This window comes from Andrena cerasifolii, chromosome 14 (genome assembly GCF_050908995.1).
Source record: "Andrena cerasifolii isolate SP2316 chromosome 14, iyAndCera1_principal, whole genome shotgun sequence".
Classification (NCBI taxonomy): Eukaryota; Metazoa; Arthropoda; class Insecta; order Hymenoptera; family Andrenidae; genus Andrena; species Andrena cerasifolii.
The window spans coordinates 4,474,363-4,498,047 of record NC_135131.1 but is presented as its reverse complement, the minus strand read 5'-3'; the positions used below and the strand labels follow the sequence as shown (position 1 = coordinate 4,498,047).

General features: G+C 40.1%; 1 protein-coding gene across 4 annotated transcripts in view; it reads right to left on the bottom strand.

The window, feature by feature from the left end:
* Window positions 1–23,685, bottom strand: part of LOC143376530 (neurotrimin) — a 266,194-nt gene that overhangs the window by 43,596 nt on the left and 198,913 nt on the right. For 3 of the 4 annotated variants that reach the window (XM_076827003.1, XM_076827002.1, XM_076827005.1), the window contains exon 2: window positions 18,849–18,941. The exons of the other annotated variant lie outside the window; for it this stretch is intronic. In XM_076827003.1, the coding sequence (XP_076683118.1) occupies window positions 18,849–18,941 (93 nt within the window). The remainder of the gene's footprint in view (window positions 1–18,848; window positions 18,942–23,685) is intronic. 4 annotated transcript variants of the gene reach the window in all.

Sequence of the window (23,685 nt, the reverse complement as noted above, 5' to 3'; positions counted from 1 at the left end):
ACTAAATAAAAAAACTTATTTGAATAACGGATCCAATAAAAGTTACTCCAACTTCAGATTATTTGACGAATAAAGTTAATTTTTTCATTCGATACATGACGAATGATTTTTTTTTAATTTTTATTCAGTATTCGAAATTTATTTAAATGAAAGCTTTGCCTATTTATGATTTCCACCCTGTGCAAGGTTTTCGGGTATTTTCACGCTACTGTTTGGAAATCATTGAAGGTTTTCTTCGAGAGTCATCTACTTTGAAAAGAATTTAGACAATGTGGATTTAATGGTTGAGTTAATAGACTGTGTATCGAATTCTGAAAACAGTCGAGCATCTTTAAATAAATGCAAAGACGGAGTGGTTACTTTTGAGGTTGGAGCTACCAGTTCGAGCCAAATTCGTTTACGTGCTCGACCCGGTACCTTTCTATGCTTTTCCTCGTCGTGCTTGAGGGAGACTAATGAGGAACGTAGAGCACAATGTATCGTTGTTACGATCTCTGACTGCGCTGAGTCTCTGCTTCGAGTACTTGGAAATTCAGGACCAATGCTTCTTTTTCTCTTCTGACTCCCTAATTTCAGTTCCCTCGGCTCCTAATCTTCTGGTTTTCTGTGCCTTTCTGTTTCCTGTTCCCACGTATTTTCTGGTTATCATTTGAACAACTATTCTATTGCTAACTTTTCTGTGGTCCAAGGAGAGGCTTATTTCTCGCTGGTTTATTATTTTAAAGTTCAGATCCATTTCCACTTTGAGCATTAGCACTGGCGTTGATTTGATGTCGAAGTCTGCCCCTCAGCTTTATGCACAAAGAAAGCAGTGCAGCTCTATTTTTTTGTTTTAACGGAAATAATTATTTCTGACATTGATGGTCAGTTTATATAATGATACTTGAAACATTGCAACCACCTTTCACTTCAATCGAATGGTCATATATCGAGTCCAACTTCTTAAACGCTCAAAGGCTGCCTCACTTCGTCATTAAAGAAAATTAAAGGTCGGCCTTTCTTTCTCCAGAAAACGGAAACCTCTGTAACTATATGTCTACTTCCCAAGGAAGAGTGTTTTCTTAGCGCACCTCATCAATCCTAACCACTCCTTGAAACCACAGCGATGTTTTCGAGTAGCCCTTTGGGCGAGAGGTGATTCAATGCTTTCTCGTTAGATGAACGTCCAACTTATACCTACTTGTTTGCGCGATTTTTCATGCCGACGTCAACGTCTGTTAGACAGTGGCTGTTAGTCGGCAGTCCCACAACGAGGCGGACAAAGAATGATAAAAACGAGGCCCTTAATTGGCAAACCTTACTTTTCCTTAAACTACCTAACATTGCCGCAGGAAAGTTTATTTTCTGCAATGTTGCATTCAGAACTCTAATCTGCTAAAATTTTATTGAAAGAGTGTTATGAAGGACAATTTAGTATTTTTTACAAAAGGTAATTTATATAAACTATAGAAAGAATTCTATAATTTAAGGTCTACAACGTTTCTTCTTCCCTATACTATAAAATCAAACATATAAAAATACAATTAATACTTTGCGAAAGCTTTCCTTTTCCTTTTTCCTTCAGGCGTTTCCGCAATCCAACATTATCCTTAATAAGCAATAATTGAAGGGTAGGATGCAGTAAGGGGACCAGCGCTCGAAAATGGGAAAAATTATTGTCCAAACGCTAAGATTGGAAAATTAAATGTGTTAAACTGTATTTTAAAAAATATAATGTTGTAATGGTCGTCACGACACACATTTTTTCTATTTACAGTTTGGTTAAAATACAGTTTAACAGCGTTTAATTATCCAATCTTTCTTAGCGTTTGGACAATAATTTTTCCCAATTCCAAGCGCTAGTCCCCTTACTGCATCCTACCCTTCAATTATTCCTGAGATATCAGCCAGATCCAAAGAAATACTCCAAAGATAAATACCTTTGAATCCATTCGCAATAATCGTACAGTTCAGATATCACCACAGAAATAGAGGGGCCATTTTAATTTCTGTACAAAGAATATTGTCGAATTCTCTGATTGTCAGAGTTCTGTAAAATTTCATTTCGAGCTACTCCGCCAAGTGGCCACATCCACGCGCTGCAACGAACTATGTACATTCAGCGCGGATGAATCGGAACGATGTCCCTGGAACGATTTTCCACGGAACCGCGGGAGAAGTTAGCAGTCGAACCGACCATTTTCATCCGGGTATTTCTATGAAGCGAGATCTGCCGTGAGATAACGTCGACCCGATTGTTCTATGCGCCATTTCAGCGAGAGGCGAAAGAAGTTTCCTTCCGAGAGCTGAAAGCTGAGGGAACGTTCGAAAAACGGTTAAGACCGCACGATATTCAAACGAGACCATGAAGAACATTCTTGGATCGGAAATGACAAACTTTATGACCGATACCATTCGTGGGAAACTTGCCTCCGGCTTCCTCCGCTCCTTGGCAACGACCTTTCCAGTTCACTTTAAATTGATTGTAATAAAGAAAACTTGCAGCCACGTCGAAAGATCCATTATTTATACAGTGCATGATCAAACGATGTTCCGCCCCAGTTGCCCGCGTCCCTTCTTTGCTTTACCTAGTTTGCCTTATTTCGCGAGGAATAGAATCTGCTTACACCTCTCATTTATCGTCCAGCTGCTACCCGCGCCGCCGGAATTCCAGAGATTTTTATAATAACCGAGTAAGTCGCTCTGCCGGTTTCGAGTTTGTTACGAAAGTACACGCATCGTTTAAATAATCCTGCACGCGTAACGCATGAGCTGTTACTTGAAACGGAGCGCACCGAGGTATTTAAAATCTCGTTATAATGCAAATTTTCAAGTGACCACGCTAGACAAAGCATTACTTTTGCAGGACAAGCCACAAAGGACATCGCCATAATTTCCCAGACTTTTACAAACACCACCTTGCAGCGAGATTTACAAAAGAAGACGTTGCTCCTAACTTTTGTATTAGAATGACTTCCCGATCTAAAGAAATTTATTCAAGAGAGCCAATGCTTAACTGATTCCAAAGAGAAACACTTAATATTTCCAAGGATAAAAATTCAAGGAGCGTGTATTTCTCGGAAGGAAGCAAGAACACTGAACTTTATAGGTACTGGCATCTTTCAAACAAATTCAATTCCAGCGAAATGATGACTTAAACCCCTGCCAATTCCGCGCGGACTACATCATATTTCAGTTTCATCGAAATCCCTGCCACGAAGTGGGAGAAACGAGCAATTTGTCGCGGAATGGCTTGAGGAGCCGTGGCGTAAGTAGTAGAGGTCGATAATAGCATCGCCGTCCGGCCCATCGCGTTCGCGGTTGCCAGAAATATGGATACAGAAGTTCTTTACAGCGGAAGGAAGTTTTAATCGGCTCGTTCGCCGGCTGGAACGAGATTTCCCCGTACGAGGAAAATCACCGGCGAAGTCGAATGGCGCGCGGGCTCGTAAGGGTTTACCTTAAATGAAGTTAGAGTTTATTGGTTTATCCGAGCAAACGGAAAGGAACTTGCGCCGAACGTGCTCAATAATCCGTGCCGCGAGATTATCCGTAAGCTGGCAGCGTTTCTTTCGGCCTGCCCTCCCTATCGTCGTGGCCCCGCTTGGAAATCAGGATGGAATTTTAACAAGTTGCGACCGGCTGCACGCGTGAGTGGTGCACCCCAGGAAGGCGTATAAAGACTTATGAAAGTCATGAGTTCCGCCTCGCTTGCCGCTTTATGTTCGCGGATAACCCGGGCTCGTTGAAACGATTGTGACAACTGTAGCTATAATACTCGGCTATTCGTCGGACAAATTCACTCTGCTTTATGAAAGTCGCCGAAGTACGTCGCGCTAATTGCTTCTTAATCAGACTCCATAGAACGCGCTATCGAGAGCTCTTCGTTGACGCAAAGGCCCAGAATACGATAATGTCCAATAATTTTCCAGCTAACGGGTCTTCAAGTGCTTAAAGGTTAGTGCCATTCTTTGTCCAACAATTTTTCACGTAGTAACTTTTTTTACCTAAAAATGAAACCTTTTGTTCAACCACGCACCATTCTGACAAAAAACGGTATTTTTAATTTTCCTACGTACTTCCAAAGCTGATCTCATTTAGAACTCGAATATTTTGCTTTTGTTCCCCAGGTCAAAAATTGCGGGAGAAATCTTTCCGGCCGCGGAACAGAAGGAGCTTCCTTTGTCGAGCTGTGGCGCCCACCGTTTTGTACTAAGAAAATTAAAAAAAATTGTGATCATACTTTAAAGTATGTACAATAAAGGTCTTGAAAGAGATTTTGCATTCCATTCATCGCATTATCCATGTGGGTAGGGCACTGTAACGCCACAAGCACGATTTTGCCGTAGCACACATTTTGACGAAGAGTATATCGGAAACGGATTTTTGAATTTGATTGAAAAAAATGTTTTCTTACCCTTCAATGTATACATATTAACTATACTAAGCAATACATTTATTTACTTGCGTTGTTTGGTTGAAAAAAAATCCCAAAAACATATTTACTTTTCAGACCATTACTGTGGTCTCCTCCCTTAAGGAGACTAGGCAGTCGAAAAATCGTATTTTTTATTGCATTCTTCGAAAGTACTATCTTTTCTGAATAAAATGGCGCTTGGTTTATAGTAAAATTCGCAAAATTGTAGATTTGGCAACGTGTTTTCCTCAAATATTTTTTCCTCTTCATTTTTCCCTGATTGCGAACGAATTGAGGTTCAGATCGACTTGGAAAAAATTACAGGATGTATAAACATGTGCCATTTCAAGGCAAACCTTTTATAGGATCCGTAAAAATTCGAGATTTTCATAAAAAAAATAAAGAAGTCACCAGATTTTGGTAGCGCACCATCATTGTTTACGCGCAAATTAATTTGTCGAACCGTTTTTGTAGAAAAAATTCACAATGAATCATATCTTCGGCCCAACAAGGCGCAATCCTCCCTTAAGAATTTAATCCATCGATCCGCAGCCTGGGTCCTCCAGTTCCTGAATTTTCGTGCCCCTGATTCACTCAAGCCTCGAATTCCTTAATCCCCAAATTACTGGATTTCTGCCTTCTTAAATCCTTCAGTCCTCCAAATTCCGTCCCTGAATTTCTAAGCGGCTGAATTGCAGAGTTCCCGAATTCGCGAACACTTGAGTTCCAGTGTCCCCAAGTCCCTCACCTTTTGAATAACCTCAATCCCTCAGTGTCTAACGCCGCTCCGGAGCATCACATATTAAGTGCTTTAATATTTACTGTTTCCACCTCGAGAATCTCGATGAAATATAAGCTCAACAGAAAATCGCGCCCGTGACAGTAAGAACAGTTAGATATCCCCCGCCCCAGCACCTCGCTCTGAATATTCTGCTTTGTACACGTTCGAGGAGACTAATTTTCCTCCGAGATAACTCTGCGCCCTGGAACGACGTCTACAAGGCAGATAGAGCAAGAAGGGTGCGCGTAAAGGGCGCAGTTCGCTAATCTCGGTTCGTTAATGTTATTCTTCGCTCCCCGTGCCCTTCGTTTCCTCGTTTCAGGGCTGGCCGATATAAATCTTGGAATCAGGCTGCGCGGCGAATGAGCCGGAAGTTCATTAAAATCAGCAGGATAAGAGGCTATCGAGGCGGCCGCGTGCTAATTGCGTATTGATAATTCTTCGCGAGCGTGGCGTGTTCGAGGGGCTTCCGCATAAATTTCTGCTCGCCCGAGACTGAAAGCTCCGGCTGCTCGCGCCGCGTCGTTTTTCAGGATCAGATTCGACGGGGATAAAATATATTCGCCGCGGAGGAGGGACAGTGATAAATCAGGCAATAAATGAAAGCCCAACGACGCGAGAGAGGCCGGACAAAAAGAAAGTAGGGGAGTAGAAGGAAAGCGGAAGAAGGAGTGCGGTCTTCATTATTTCTAAAAGCGCTCCAGAGGCAGAGCCTTGTGGCTCACCAATAAGGGTGTTTTGCGGTGTGTATCAACTTCCCGCCCCCCCGTGGGTCGTTGCCACCAAAGGGTTCACGACGACGGATTGCCACGGAGCGTATATACTCGTCGAAAGGGCGAAGTTCGTTATTACGCTTCGCCGTGGAAGATGTGTCTAGTGAATCTTAGATATAATTCAGAGTAGGTCACGATATTCGTGAAATTCGTTAAGTTTCACGTTTCAGGTATTTTTAAGTTGCAGAATACTCTGATTTAATTTCACGCAATTTCGATTGTAACAAGTATACTATAAAAAGTAACGAAACAATAAAGGATACACAATCGAGTGCCAATATAATCACATTCTTTGCACAGTGAAAAGCGAAAGCAAATTCTGAAACAAATCGTCCACCCCTGATGAAAAATGGGCTCCGTAATGGGAAGTCATCAGGTTTATCGACCCGAAGTTACAATAAACGTCCGTTCGATACCGAAACTTATTTACCGTATTCGCTGACAATTATTTTAGCCGAATAAGGAAAAGGGGTCAGCATGAAATGCCAAAAAAACAGCATAACCACTTCGTTCATTATAGAAACCGATTTCGAGGGAGCATTGTGGAAGCACGCATATCCGATTATCGCGGTATGCTCGACATCTGTTGAATGCTTGGTTGTACCTTTGTAGCATTCTGCAGAATTAGCGTTGCAAACGGCTTAAACGAAAATCGAATCGTGTCCTGGATGAAAGAAAAATCCGACCCAGTTACGAGGTACCAGCATGCGAGTCCGTGTTGCCGTTCGTAATTAATTTACACAAACTTACTTTTTTCAAATCTCACTAATAAGAGACAGAAAGAATCAGAACCTCTTTACTCAACCATCAGCACTTCCACTTTCCCATCTGGCAACCCTGCGCTCGCGTAGCGCTACCATTTCGCGTGAGTCCCCGTCACGAACTGCGCGTAAGTTTTAGGTTAATGTTTTATCACCATTATTATTAACAATTATGTGTTCTTTAATAAATCATTTTCAAACTCAGTTATGCGTTGAGTCTGTAAAAGACATTTGTTCAGTATCTCATTTTGTTATAAATATTTTTCCTAATAAAGATTTAGTGCAATAAATTACGTGCAGTGCAAAAATATTTTTTCCTCAAAATATCTATGCATGTATGCAATATGCAATTCTATGCATTTCTAGATTTGGAGATATGGGCCTGCGAGGCTCAACGCGTGCGGTGGTGTAATTTTAATTTACGCGTGCACTGTGGGGTTGAATTCTTCAACTCCATCGATAGTCAACTACTTGGTAGTCACTGATCAGTTGAGGAAATAAATGTCCTCTTATTACGATTACCCTGCAACTAACCATGAAGGTGGAGGAAAGGAGATGATCAGTGACAATGGTAAAATAGTGGGCGAGCTTACTGAGTTCTGTTTCCCTCGTCCCGTAGTGATTTGCAATCGGGTGCTGGGATGTGAGAGATCAACGGTAAAGGGGAGGAGTGAATCACGGCGGCAGGAAGTGACGCTTTGGAGTGAAGTTAAAGGAAACGACAATGGTGTGTTCTTCACCGCAGGAGTGACAGGACTTGCCACTTTAGCCAGGGGATAAATAAGTGCCATTTAAATGTGATATCCAGAGAGATTGGGGGAAAGAGCCGTGAGGTTGGAAACACAGAATCCGATACGTACATACGTACTCCGCGCGCCGATACACCGCTCTGTACTTAACGTTTACTAACTATTCAACGCTCGATGCAGAACTGCTGCCTGTCATTCCCACGAGTTCCCCGTCGCGCGTCGTCACCGACGCCACTCTCCGCAGTGCGGATTCTTTGCGACAGGGGATAAATAATGCGTGTAACCTGTCAGTGAGAATGGAATAATTTGAAAAAGTTTCTGTGATAAACTGTTGTACCATTGTTGCGTAAGGGGCCGTTCCTACATTACGTAAGGGTAGTTTTGGCGATTTGGTACTCCCCTCCTTAAATATAAGAATTCATAAGATTCTATATTCCAACCCTCCTCCTCTTCATTTCACATTGCATTTTTCAGTTATTAAAATTATTCTAAAACTTTATATAATTCACTCATATTGAAAATTAGGTTAAAAAAATACGTAAGGCGCTACCAGACGCCCTCTTTCTCCCTTTCTGAGAAAAATTAAAAAATCCCCCCTCCTAAAAAGCGTTACGTAATTTAAGGACAACCCCTAATGAGAACTGAAATTGACGTATAATGAAACCTGTAGGTGTCACTGATAAGAGACTTGAACATTAGGATGAATTATTAGATTTTAATTGGAGTGGAGTGGAGCTATTCCGACAAATTGCAATTTTCTTTTCACAACGACGAAACAGGTTACCTACTTAGTAAACTAATCGATCTAGCTTCTCAAAATAACTCAAATCGTTTGGACCAATTTTAAAAAAGTTATTCTGTGTTAAAGGGTGTCCGAATACTTTTGTGGCCCAGTGTAGTTGTTCAAAGAATGTTTCAGAATAACTCAATTGTCCCTGTTGAAATATAGGTATCCACCAAAATTTCCACTAAAAATGTAGAAACGGCTTTGACGTTCTGATAGGCTCAGTGAAGTATCAAGACTTCTCAAGGACACGTTAACGAAGGCAACAGAAGTTCCACCTTAATTACATCACAGCAGAATATATGAACCAGAGCAATTTGAGCGCCATAGGCGCCTATAAATAATCAATACCTGGTCTCTCGTTTTTTTTTTATTGAAATATTAGCTTTCCCCTGTGAACGCCCCGAGGTGTAATAAACCGAAGACACGCGATATTCCTCGGTGTTGAGGGACGTTATTAGTTTTCACAGGCATCCGATAAGAAGAAGGAAACGGAACATTACACGGCTGAATCTTTCATTCTTCAAGGCGTTCGCTCCCCTTTCTTCCGCCCGCCCGTTTCATCTCGCGCGCGGGGGGAGGAGCCGCGAAACAGGCGAGGTGCCGCGGAAAAGGAAATTATTTTATTTCGCGCTTCGGAATATCACCCGGAGGGCTCATTCATATTCATGCCGACGTCTGGCCACTTCGTCTCCGAAATGCGACTTACCGCGATCCCGTGTTGGTTACTTGAAGATTCAAGCACGGCCCCTCTCTGTCTACTCGGACTAATTCCATCCCTTATCCCCTTATCACTCTCTTCCCTCATCTTTGATTGCTCAAACCCCTTCGCAAATGCGACCAGGCCGGTGTAATGGACACGATATCGAGAGATCCATCGCGTCGCTCGTCGGAACGCTTTCAGAATTCAAACAAGCGAATTTACACAGCTGACATGTCAATAAAGTATCAATTGTACCGCGATCCCCGATTTATCGTCCGCCGGTCGCTACTCCGTTTTATTTACTTTGACGACCAGAAGTACGTAAACCATTCTGAACGCTGCTCGACTCGCTGGGAAATTATTAACAATCTGCTATAATTTTTTAAATGAAACGAGCGGATTATAATTAAATGTAAAATGCGATTTACAATAAGCCTGGGATAAGCTACGTTGGACTTTGCTTTAGAGTAACGTCGGTCTCTGTAGAGGTAAACAAAGGTTTGTTGATTGATATAATTGTTTGGAATTATAGTGTTGTTTTGGGGGAATAGGGGTTCTTTGCGATAGTGTAGAACCACGGCTGTTATTTTGGATATATTCACTTGGCAAAGAAAGCAGTAGTTTTGAAAATATAAAAGTAGATAAAAAATGTGTGAATTTGTAAGCCACGAGGGAAAGGGACCCAAAGTGATGCTTTGGACACGAGATACTTTGTGATTTAAAATAAATATTTTGTGCATAAGTATGAAGGAAGTATCTTGCGTAAAAAGGCTACAGATTAGGGCTGTAATACATATTCGAATGATCTAAGTATTCGGATACCAGAGAATTCGAATTTGAGATTCAAATATTCGAATAATGAGGAGTTTTAGAATATTCGATCATTATTCGAATAATTAGGAGTATTCGAATATTCGGAGTGATCAAATTCTGGATTGTACCGAATAGGAATCTGAACATGAAATATTTTATCCAACTTTATCGTGAAATCGTTATATCCTAAAAGAGTTTAATCCAATATGACCAACAGTTTTTTAAAAAAAATTCTTAAATATCAGTTACTTCTGGGGCTGTTAGACGAGAATCCCCCCTTAAATTACTTTAATACCCAGTTTATTACATAAACTCTAATACCCACTTCAAGAAACACTAATAACCTTAGAAACTTGCAAGTGATAATCTGAGAAAGAATTATTCCCCCATTGCCATATTTCCCGTGTACTTTTATCGAATATATCTCCTCCCCCTTTGCTATTTCTTTTTCGTACATTCAAAGGCAAAGGTGATATTAAAATACAGGTACGTATGCTATTAAATGCCCGCCCCTGTTACTATACGACCCATTCACGGCTGAACGGAGTAATCCCCACGCAAACGTCAGACCTGACAATCGGTATGCTCCTATAAAATTAGCGTCCAATGTTGCTTGGACCACGAGGGTCGGTCGGCGATGTGGAACTACCGCAGCCAGTCTTGTCACGGACAGGGAATAACTCATCAGATAATGTCATCTTCCAAGCTTATCTAAACATGTAATGTTTCCATATCGTCTGATGCAGGCGGACGGTTCACTGATTAACACGCTAACGGTCCATAAGTATTACATTATTCATCCCCCTTCGGGCACCGCCGCCACAACGGTAACGGCTATTAATTAACAGCTCTGCGTATAATCAGTTCGTGATGTTGACAGGGGTTAATTAGAATTTTTCGAGAGTCACGCTGCCGGGCGAAAGTTTTCGCTCTTATTGCTTTAAAAACCGTGCCCCGCGCAGGATCGATGATCGTGGACAAAATGTTTTTAGCTATCTGCTGTTAGCCTTTTTGCTCCGAGTGTTCTCGAACTGATGCACACTCCCGCGAAAGCTTTCAGATTGTATATCTGATCTTTTGTGACGGCAGCCTCATCGATGCGACATTTTTTGTCGTCACGAAGGGAATAGTGTTTAAAACGGTGCTCGCGCGTTACGAATGCGGTATATACACGGTGCCATCGTCCGTAGTTGATGATGTATTAAATTTTGAAAAGTTTTTGACGAAGGTAGCGTGTATAAAGAACCGAGGCAATTTTTGCAATTCGAATGGGAACGGGCCGAACAGACTTTACGCTATTCGTCTGTTCTCTGGCTATCAATTAAAACCGCAATTGAAGTCAGACACAGACGAGGACTAATTAAAATTTATTTTTTTCGGAAATTATATCGCCAGCAAGTTTCGCTCTCTTCAGTTTCGAATCTAGGTTACGCGCCCGATCGATGCTTCAAATGAAATATGCTTCGCAATCGAACTTCGTTTTTGCAATTTAAATGTGACCTCTGCCTCTATATCGCGAGACCGTTTAAACAGTTTTCGAATGGCGGAACTCGCGTTTATTATAAAAAAAAGCACGCGTGATTTCTTGCATAATACCAGTGGGGAACGGTAATTTCATCAGCCTCGATTTAGGACATGCACCTTTATGGGTTTCTAGCTTATAATTTGCATTTTACTATTTATTGTAACAATTTGAACTGTGTAAGTGTAACTCGACACAAATAAATGCACGTGGTTTATTCTTAGAGGACATAATAATTATTAATTGAATAGGTATTAATATTTTAAGGTATACAATGTGGAGAACAGAGCAGAAAATAAATGTTAAATGGCATTGAAATTTATTTAGGAGGTTTTAGGAGGATTTAATTTTAATAAATTATGGGAAATCAAAACTGAGTGTCTATAGTGTACTGTTGTATAAAAACTTTGTATCGTTTCGTCACCTTAATTCTCTAAAAATTATGGTAGAATGTCGAAAAATGGAAATTGTTTATTCAAAGGGAATACAAAAACTACTGTAACATTCTGCGACCTAGGGTTCAAGGCAACTGTGGCTTGGGAATCCCACTTCCTGCGCGCGCAATTTAAGCAACACAGGACACGGGAGAAACACGAGCAATCTCGGGCACCGAAGCTGTGCAATCCTCTTAGTTTTGCCACTTTACATGCAGTTTCTTTACATTCGCGTGAAACGTCCTCACTTTTAACAGCGGTGAAAGAAATTTCTTCGTTTTATATTGTTTCAATTAAAGAAACACACTTTCCTTCTCAAATGAACGAATTGTAACAGTTGCGAGCAATAATAGTAATAAATACGTGCTACTAACTGTTGTAGAACAGTTGTAGAACTGTTTACTGACTTGTAGCTTTTAAATGTTTACTAAAGAACTTCAACAAAATCAAATTTCAATTCACTGTCGTGACGCTCCATTTTTTTGTTTTACAAAACACGACTTACAATGTATATTTTTATATAACACTGCTCGCGCCAGGCAGCCCCTTAACTTTACGGGAGCACATTCTCCTTCTCCAAATTCAGACTATAGAGAGATTGTGACTTCCAGTGATAAAGAGTGAGAGTCTGAAAATGTGAAAAGTCGTAAAGTCCGCCTTCAAATACCCGCCCTTTTGCGAAAAATTGAAACAACCAAAATCGACTACGACAAGTCCTAGTTTTTTTCGTCCACTTTAAGAATAATTTTTCCTTATTTGTTTCAGATGGAAAACAGCGAGGATATGATGGTCACCGCAGACGCCTTTTCTGAAAAAGAACCGTTGTACGAAAGCAGCTACCACGCAGCTTCTTCTCCGATTTTTTCAATGAAAATTTCACATTTTGTAGACAAAAGTATGAACTTTCTAATGTATATAATGTTTCTTTGATAAGTACATTTCTTCACAGACAAGAAAATTCTTCGAATCCATCCTACTTTTTCACCCCCTAGGTGTATGCTGCCCCTTAATAAAGTGACACAGTTTATTATAAAACACATATTGTGTATTTAATGTTTAGAATAACTAATAAATAAATATTTAATTCTTGCACACGCTCCACACTAGGGTGGCCCTTCTTTATGCGTGTCGATTTTTTTGTTGTATTTTTTTGCTCTCACCTCCTAGAACGGTGCCATTTGATAAAAAAAAGAGTTTAAGGCGTGGTTGACACCCTTTCTTCTTATCCGATTGCAATAATCCTTTTCAAGGAGTATTTTTTTATGAAATGGAACCATATTAGGGGGTGAGAGCAAAAGAAATCGTAGGTTGGAAATAAGGGCCACCCTGCTCCACACACGAGAGAGCCAGCGAAGCCGCTGCCCCACTTTCCCCTCTCTCTCTTTTCTCTCTATATTATTAGAAAATGTCACCAACTTAAACCTAGTCCTAACCCTACCTATTACTAATAAGAACAACTCTATTATACAGCTTATAATCTAATAGAAACAACCCCACAGGGGCATCCACCGTAACCACTATATTAATAATATTAAACCCGAACGGAACAGACAAGACAGCGAATAAGAATCGGAAGCTTACCATTCTAATTTCTATCCACTTAAACTAACATATCACGCAACGTGGCTGAAACTCTTTCCACTTTATCGCCGCTTGGGCCATTCGTTTTCTCCCCTAATTGTGCCAGCTAAACTTAAATTATCTCCCGGAGGAATCGAATTTTGTTCGACCAGGGGCCCCTTTCCCCACGCCGCGCGGGAAATTCAAGATTCCGTAGACCTGGACTGTTTCAATTACCCGCGACGGCGGATCGTGGGGAATCTGATTTTACGGTAACGCGGGCCCATGATAAAATCATTAAACCAGTGGCCGGCAATCGTAAGGGATTCGAAATCACGAGTAACTGGTAGCGGGGCAGCGCCATCCGCGGAATTCACTCCGGAATCAAGCCCGAGCCCATTATCAGAAGAGCGGGAGGGTAGAAAATGTCGGCTTAACGCGGAATATATGAACCCCTATACGCTCCCCCGAGCGGAATTGGTCATATCGTAGGATTTCTCGTGCAGCAATGCCGTTGATTAGTCGCTGGTGGCTGGCGGGGGGGGGGGGGGGTGGGCCGCGGAGGTAGAAAGAACCGGCACGAGATGCTCCGTTTCTGAGGGGGTAGGGGGTAGCTGGTAGGAGGAAATGCGTGACGAATAATGGAGCGTGGCGAGGAGACGAGTAAGTGGTACGAACTCCTCCTGGGAAAGGATGGAAGAATTGAAGGAGGATGAGTCTGTCTTGGAGGAAACGTATGATTGACGTGGCTGCTGCTTTCGAGCTGCTGCGCCGCCTTCCAATTCGTAACGATTACTGACGGCCTCGAGACACCGCGAATCAGTTTAAATGATATTTGATGTTGGGAGAAAATCGTGGGACAGGAGGGACGTGAAAGGGGGCACGCTGGCGAAACGCGGGGAGAGAGGAGGAATTATTAAGTTTTCCAGGGAAAGGTGGCTACATGCTTCTGGATTCAGGTGTCAGCTGAAAGGACTTCTGCTGTTATTTATTATTTCACGTGACGTAATTGTCTCGTTTATTCAAATCGGGGAGGTGGTCAAGCAGTAGTTTATTTTGGGAAATGCATTTGCAGAATGTATGATTGGAAGGTGATTGCAATTTAGCTGATTGACTGTGAGTGGTGGAAGCTTGACTATTCAAAGGAATATTAATTTCTGATTAGTCCAGGATTGATAGAATCTTGAATTCTCTATAAGTATGCTACCTTGTAACAAATTCCAAGGTAGCAGCTATTTACGTTCGCAGTACTGTAATTCTTTGAAGAAAGGGGGGTGAGGTAGGTAAACAAAGTGTTCCTTCGAAGATAAGCGAACCACCCCAATGACGCGCTATCTACCACTTCCATGAACTAAAGTCAAACGTTCGTTTCACCTAGGGATTATAAATTTAACGACTTTTTCAATTACAGGTAACCTCGGTAAAATTTCCGATCACTACCGGTTTACCGGTATTTTTTAAGGTATTAGCTTTCATTTAGATATTTAGCTTTCATTTAGATCAGAGTTGGTCCTTCATGGGATACTTCAGTTTTCGTCTTTTTTAGGGACTGAAGTCTTTCTTTCATTGATAAGCTAGTAGATATCGAGAGAATTAATGAACCCATATATGCGCTATACTTACTGCTACATGTAATTTATCGAATTACTGGTAAAAACTGGCTAAATAGCGGTATAACTTTTAGGGGTATTTTTCGCAATTTACCGGTATTACAATCCCTAGCAATCCCGCAGGACAATATGCGCGTATATAGATAATCGAAGATGAGCCGGAGGAAAAGAAGGAACGGTAACGGTATCGATCTACCGAAGAATCGTCACGCATTGGGGCTGCTCGTTTATTGTGTCTCAGGTCTCGTGGGACAAAAGGGCATTCAGCTAATTGTGGGAGCCAGACAAGAGGGATGGAAACGTTGAGATTGAAGAAAACGGGCGACAGCGATGGAATTCCATCCGATTTCTATGTCACGGATGATGTATTTTCGTTCAGCAGCAAGAAACGATTGCCTCGGCAGCAGTTCGGCCGCGTCTCCTCTGATTTTTCTACGATCATTGATCAGCGAACGCCAGGAAAATGTTTACGACGGGATATTGAGATGAACGTTGCCTTTCATATTCGATCGGTTGCAGCGCGATACGCTCGGAATTTCGATACGGTGGTACAGCTCAGTGGTTCGATAAACAGTCCGCGACCAAAAAGCATCGAACAGACATTTTAAATAAATCCGGCGGAAATGTCGATGGAGCCGCTGTCGAACGATTGATTTTACCGAATTTAACTTCCACAAGCGACAAACTGATCCCGATTTTACGCAACACTGTCCCCAATCGGTTCTCGTTTCTGGTTCAGTAGTTTAAAAATTGTAGCACCGTGCCTGTGCCGGCCATACCTACATTAACTACAAAATGATTAGGATGACTAGGTGCTAGTGATTTTCCACTCACAGTCAACTTGGTTTGCTGGAGAATATGTGTCTGACAAGGAAATATCCGGAACTCGGAAATTCACAAAATTCTGAAATTTTGTGAATATGTAGGGAATTTTCTCCTGATTACAACGGAATTTTTGTTTGCTGCCCAAATTCACTCTAAGGGGGTGTAATTGACCCCTGAAAATCCGGTTGTTTTCCGATTTTCTGTTATAACTCGTGAACTGTAAAATAATTTTTTTACCAAATGATAGATTAAATTAAAAGCAGTAACTTTTGTCTTGAACCTTTTTTCTATGTCTTACTGTTCGCGAGTTATAACACAAAATCGGAAAATACCCGAATATTCAGGGGTTAATTTCACCCTCTTCGAGTGAATTTGGGCAGCAATAAAAAATTGCGTTGTAATCAGGAGGAAATACCCTGCATATTCACAAAGTTTCAGAATTTTTTGAATTTTCGGGTTCGCGATCTTCCCTTGTGAGTTGTCAAACTTAGAATTAGTACAACGATGTTCTTGATGAAAATATTGTTGCAAGTAGTACTTGAAGAGCTGAGTGAAGATTCCAAAAATTTTGTAACAGGATTACAATATTGAAGTGTTTAATAAAATTACTGTACCAAACTTAGAATTAGTGGAAGTTAAGGTCACGTGTAAATTCTGAAAAGTGTCATCAATGTATGAATTCGAAAATTAATGTCTTCAAAATGTTTGGTACTATCGATATTTCTATTTTGAATTTTGGTTCTTTTTTAGAAATTCCTGAAAACTAAATTACCTTTGTTAACATTGCTATTTTATATTTATAAAGAATTCAGTGATGTTAGAGTAAATTTTCGCTGATTAGGAACTGAAATTCTATCGAATTTTGTAGCAGACTCGACATTTACGTATAAATTCATGATATGGTTTCACAAAAACTTGTTCAATTATAAGCAACAGGTATTCCCAGCCCCCGTCGCCGTAATGAATAAACAAACATCAACTTCGATCGTGTGATTTCATGTTAATTAAACAAATTGCTAAATACTCGGTTCATTTGAAAATTAATTTCTCGTTCGTGTCGCTATAGCATACTGTTGAATTAATTATTTCGAGATATTCAAATTGGAATAAACTATTCTTGCCCAGTGGACGCAGTCTAGACAAATAACATTATTAAAACTGACATTCTCATATCATATTTCACCCTGAAATCTTTAATCTGAAACCGAACAATCCAATTCCCCTTTATTCAATTACCAACCCATCGTTCAAAAGAGTATTAACCACCTTCCCAATAAATTCTAAACCCCAATCTCATAATCCCAGAGGCTAATACCTCCAAGTCACCCAAAAGCTCGCCAAAATATCCACGACAATTCGCCAACTGTCACGAAAAACTCCCCGTCGATCGGATTCAATAATACCAGTAACGACGGGTAATTTTCATTTATCAGCATCTGCTATTGAAATCTTCCGCAACGGACAAACTGCATCCGGCAATATCAATAAATGGTTACTCGATATCGGGGTCGTAAAAATTCAGCGTCCGATGCAATTTTCGCGAGGATTATATCCCTTCGCGAATCAATTAAATATAGTTATCCGCGGACGAAACGGTAGGGGCGGCTTTTTTCCGAAGGGATGATAACCTGCCCGCGCGGAAGGACGGGATCGAGGCGGACGAGAGCGAAGCGCGAGGGCAGTCACTTTAAAATGGTGCCGGTGTGCAGAATTGTACGCGAAACGGTCCATTTCACTGCGCCCGGCTGTACACTGGTACAGTCGTTAACGCAATGCGAAAACATGGTCGTTTCCTAGTTTATTTCGGCTTTTAACGGAAACAGCAACAGCAACAGCAATAATGCCGGCCGTTCTGACAGACGTTCACCACACCGCGACCGTGTGATTTTCAGCATCGAGAGCAGCAAAAACGGGAAGAGAGGTGGAGAGGGTTCTCTATCACGCTAATCCCCTGAGATTTCGCGAGTCCCGCTACTGATTTCAAGCTGGATTATGGCCAGCGCTGAATGATCACTCGCCCTCCTCGTTACGAGCGGGGATATTAGTTTCTCACTCTCCGCGGCAGGGGTCTCTCTTATTTTGCTTACAGCGGACGTAATTACATGGGCATCTTGGCATTGATTGTGGTCTGTTTAGGTACCTATGTATAGTGACGGTTTAGAGTTTAAAGACCCAGGTTTTGTTTGTTGACTGGGGAGTTAGATAGTTTTCTACTTTCTAGGAATGTCGGTGTCCAAGTGTTTACTACTGAGAATTTTATTTTCTTAGGGGTGCAGATGTTGTGGGCAATGTGGGTTGTGTTTTTTTTATTGGAGCTAGTAACGGTGTGATTATAGCACCGTTGGAACTTACCAGGAGAGGTTTTTAGGTGTCCGCTTCTGATTGGTTTGGGTTTTCCAAAACAGTTGTAAATATTCGAATAATTTCGAATGCGACTAGTTTCTTCGAATAATTCGAATAATTAGGAGTATTCGAATATTCGAACATTATTGATAAATTTGGAACAGTAACCTTTGCACACATCAGTATTCGAATAGTATTTGGATACTTGGATATTCGAATTATAATCGTCAAATAACTGAGCAACTGAAGTATTCGAATACCGAAAAATTCGACAAATAATCCCAGCCTTAATACCTAAAGAATTTCACGATAGATTACTGCTCAAAGTTTGAAGTATTATACACAAATAGTCACAAACTAAAGTTTAAACAAATCCATATGCAGGGTCACGGAAAAAACGGGAGCATCGGAAACGGGACTCGAACCCGCGATCTTCAGTTTCGTTGCGCGCTAGTCAGCCGCCTTAGCCACCTCGGCTACCGCCGACTCCCCGGTCTTAGTCATTCCGTGTCCTTCTTTTACGGTGGTGAGGGTTTCTGATCCCACACATATGTAATCCTCGAAATTCTTTAGTCTCAAAAACTAATTGACAATACTAAATGCACGACGATGACACAAGGATGAAACCATTCGTTTCAGACATTGGTAATATTCAGAAAGATTTCTGTCGAATTGCACTATTGAAATAATATTGTGGCACGAGTAAGCTCCAGTCAGATTGAATTTCTGCTGCGTACTCGAGCGCCATCGATCTCGTTTATGAGTAGTAACGTAGATAACAAGCAACAACTCACTGTTCTTGTAACTCTCCGCCATCGATGCATACTGCGTCTCGTGATGGTGGCCCGATATCTGCCCCAATATTTCCAGATTCCTCGATTGCCGTCCTGAAAAAGGCACAAAGGAACAGGGACGTTAAAGACCAAGCCACGATGAATCATAACGGTAAATTAGGTGCTCTGCCAGATAAAAGGATGCTTTCGATGGTTCCGCCATCTTTGTCGTTCCCCCCTTTCTACCTCAGCAGAAGATTTCCAGCTGAAATTCCGCGGATGATTTAAATGAATCTTTATTTCGCTAAAGAGCCCCTAATGAGGCAGGTCGATATTTTTGATGAAGGATGAAGATCTCCGAGTGCCTTCTTGCAACCATTTCGTTCTAATACCTCTTCCATGACAAAAGCAAAGAATCTATGTCGGATATTAATCAATGAGCCCTGTAGTTGATTAAAATAACCGATCGGCAGGTCTGTGGTTGTGTGTAATGAAGAAGTTAGTGATAGTAGTGCAGGTATAACAAAACTATCTACTGTCGACTATGAATTGATAATTGTACACTTGATATTTAAAATCGCACTCCTAAAAAGCTAAGGGTTCTTGTTAAAAGTGTTATGGCACAATCTCACCCCTATTCATAGGAATTATACTGATTTCCAATCGTTACGAATTATTTCCTTGTGATATCTTTAAATTTCCATTTTTAATTTAGAACAGATCGAATTCCAATGATCACTACAATACAGCAATGAACATAGACATTACCATTACGGTTCTTTAGTAAAGTAATCTAGAACACGAGTTGCTGTCAATTACGCCTGTAAAAGGTGTCAGGTGAATAAGTCACATAGTTTTATAAAAGCCGCAGTAACCACGTTCCATTTTCGAAGTTCTGCGGAGTAAAAATTCTACGTTCACTCAGAGCTGTCAGTCATAGCAGAAATTAAATTTCACGTTTCGAAACGCAACGTCAAAAATAAGCGAAATACAAGACTCATTAACTCTGCGCCTTCAGAAGCTGAAGTATCCGAGTTGATTTAAAGCATAATAACTGCCACGGCTCGCGCCTTCGTTTTAAACGAATTTAACTAAATAAAGCGCAGTCTTCGTTGCGAAACTTTATAAAGAGATACCAAATCTTCCCTCCCTCGTAAAACGAACGTCACTGTCCCTTGTTTAAACTTAAAATTGTTTTATTCATTTAAATAGCCGTGTCCGCTTAGCTAGAAAATGACACCAGTGCTTTTATATTCATCTAATCAATTATCAATTACTAGCGTTCCCCGTGTCGGCTTCGCCGGAGATATTAGCGTGACTGCTTCATGTTTATTAGAATTAATATCTTTGAAGGAAATTAAGTATTTTGAAAAAAAAAATGTTAATTTCTGCTTAATATTTCGGAAAAGATTCTCTCTTTTGGGAGATTTACTTTTCCTCCAGCGCAACATATACCAGACGCTTCTTCGTTCCATGTTAATAACGCGTTTTTGAGACTTGCCTATGTCCGTCCTAGAGTATCCAGGAATAACGTGTAAAAATTTGAGGAAGATCGGTTCAATAGGTCTTGAGTTTCGCGCGAACATAAAAATCGGCTCTCTCTTTATATAATAGTATAGATCTCGTTTTATTTTCAGATGCACTCAGCATTTCCCGCATATAAATATAAGCAATGTGTTTCATTATCATACAATTGCTTTTAAAATATGTTTTCAAACAAAAGTTCCTTTAAAGGTGATAGTGACTTGGGGGTGCTTTCAGGTGTTGCGTTTCGTACAATTGAAATATGAATTTTGATCGTTCTCTGGGCTAGAGTTAAATAAAAATGGAATGTATGTGTACTAGAGTGTTGAAGATTTAATATAAACGACGAAGCGACGAAATTCCTCTTCCCGGAAACGGTTTAAGGAGATTTAAAGAGCAATTCCTATTTCGCGGAGTTACATTCGAATCAATAAGAACAAGATTATAACTCCCCAATGGAAAAACTTTCTTCTTAATCACTTTCGTCTATGTGTCGGTAATTAGCAAACTTTGCCGCCTTGCATTATCATTTATCTCTGTCCCATTAACTCATAATTACGAAATATTACCGAAGTAAGTCTTTCGTATATTATCTTTGTGAATTCAGCAGCTTCTCAAATTAGTAAGTGTGACGAAGCAAGCTTATTAGAAAGTGTATCAGAAGCTGCATTAGATCTGACTCACGTTACCAGATTAAATCTCTTGAATTGCATCGCGCGAGATAAATTTTTTTCTCAAATACGTTAAACAGAATTAATCCCAATAGTATTATATTCAAGTGAAGTAAGCCAAAGTATCATAGTTCTCTTGGGACTGAATAAATAAGTTAATTGATTAAGCCTGAGTTACGTGTTGAATACGTTATCCCTGAATTAAATTAACCAGGAATCCCTGGTCTGAGGCGTAGGTTAAGCAGTTTAGGACTGCATCAGTAAATTAATTAATTATACCTACGCTAAATAAGTTAGGCTTGATGGATGTGAGTGACATGTACATAGCTCATGCAAGTTAAACACGAATTAGGTAATTAGGTGTTGTCTAGGTTGTGTTAAGTATGCCTTATCGAATATACTAACCGGTTTAATGAGAACAGGTCCACATAATTTATTAAAAATCAAACACTGAAAAACTGGCCTACCAGCCCCGGTCTCCCCTAACAAAGGAAATTTGAATGGATACTCTTGACGGAATGTTGAAAAGAAGCAGTATATGTAGATAAAAACGTCCCTTTATTCTCCGAATAAAAAAAAAAACTGTAAGCTCAGCGATTATATTGCACCACTGAAGTTAATACCCTGTTTCATCCTTTATCCCCGTGTCTAGCACCACTCGTACGTTTGATTTTCATACACAAGTGTGCATCGATATTCATACGTTCAAAGTTCTGGTGGAAATTCCACGGGCTGGTTGGATGACGCACCATGTATTCATGCTTTTCGGATTCGGTCGCGTCCGGATCACCGAATTTATACAACAGGCCGTCGAGGATGTTGCTCGCATTGGAAAACATTTCGAAACCCAAACTATTCGAAAACATCGTTGTTGCTTAATCAATGCCTGACTAATTCGCGAAAATATAAATAACTCCCAATCATCCGAAGCAGGCCGAGCTCGAAATAATCCAGTGCGAGTGCAATGCAGCACTGGCGTTATTTGTTTTCCATAAACAGGTATCGAAGCGCAGATCTTCTCCCGCTTTCGCGGGTTTGTGTAACTGTGTACCGGTTATATTAAACGGGGCTTTAATATTTCAGCTGAATTTCCAAGTGGTGGAATCGATGAGAAAGCTGTTCATGCGAAAAATATGGAAAACTGTATAACTGAAAAATACCAAAGAATTAAGATTCCATGTTTAACGCGTAATTTATGTGCATCTGGAATGAAAGACCTTTCAGATCACAGTAAACTTCACCCTGGATGGAATAATGGCAACCTAAATGGAATCGAGGAACAGATTCACTAAATAATACATGAAATTCAATTTTCTATTTACAAATATTCAGCCATCTTCATTAGGGTGGAGCTTATTTTTCAACTATGAAAATATGATCGTACCATCTCAATTTGTTCCTTTTTGTGAGAAATAAAATCGAACAGAATATGAGCACAATTTATCTAGGGTAATGCCAGGTAATATGGAACAGCACGTAATATGGAACTTCGTAATATTTCGATAAAGAAATAACGAACTCTTCAGGTAATCGTGTATATTGGATCCCTAGACACAATAGACGACGATACTGACAATTCAGCACCAGTCGAGCATCCATCATTGAAAGAGAAACGTTTATATTTTTAGTGGTGTGTAAAAGTTTCTGAAAATTGTCAAACAGTTAAATATTGTAGTGAGGGTAAGTTACAAAGTATTATTCTGGTATAATTTATCATTAAATATGTGTGTTCTTGATTATTCAACAATAGTTTACCAAGCAATTACTTTCTTCTTAGTGTAATTCTTAATTTCTTATCGGAACATGTGTGCACGTAATATGGAACATATCGAGTAACATAGATGAAGTTGATAATGATGATGAGAAGAAAGCAGAAACAAATTCCAAAAGTGATGTATATTTGTATCTTCTACTTAATAAATCTTCATTTCTAGTAAAAAAATAAAGATTTTTCAGTTTTCTTTACAAATTTTCTAGGTGTTCCACATTAAGTACCTACCATTTTATCGAACGGTCGATTTCCACTCTTTTCCTTTTTTTTTATAATTGCGAAACAATAGGATTTTTTTACATTTAACCATGTAAATATGATTATGCATTAGTTCCTTCATCCCTTCATGTCAGTTTTATTAAGAAAAAAAACCATTCCCCTACTTTTGACAAGCTTTTGAAATCAGGTGTTCCATATTACCTGCCTTTACCCTATATTTGGGGGCAGCTCAATCATGGTGAAATTTGCAGCATTCACTTAAAAAAATAGAAACTGAGAGAACGTATCATTGTGCCCCATCTGACGTATAATTACAGAAAACAATTAGTAGATTGTACCCTGACACCAGGAAACAGATACTGTCTGATGTCTGAGCCTCTCTGAACAATGAATTTAACAAATTCTCAAATATAAATGTAAATGTCTTTTGAAACTGAATTTTCATAGTTTCTCTGATCTTTGACCCACTTAAGCTACCCCTAAACATAAGAATATATTGTCCAAAAATTATACACAATGTCTGTGTATCCAAACAAACAAATCAGGGTGGTAAGCCCTATAAAGAAATATTAATTTTTTCTTTAACTTTTAAGCTACACCCTAATCTTCATCCCCACAAGTCCACAGACGGAATCAATACGAAACCGTTCGACTTAGCTATAAAAATTATTAG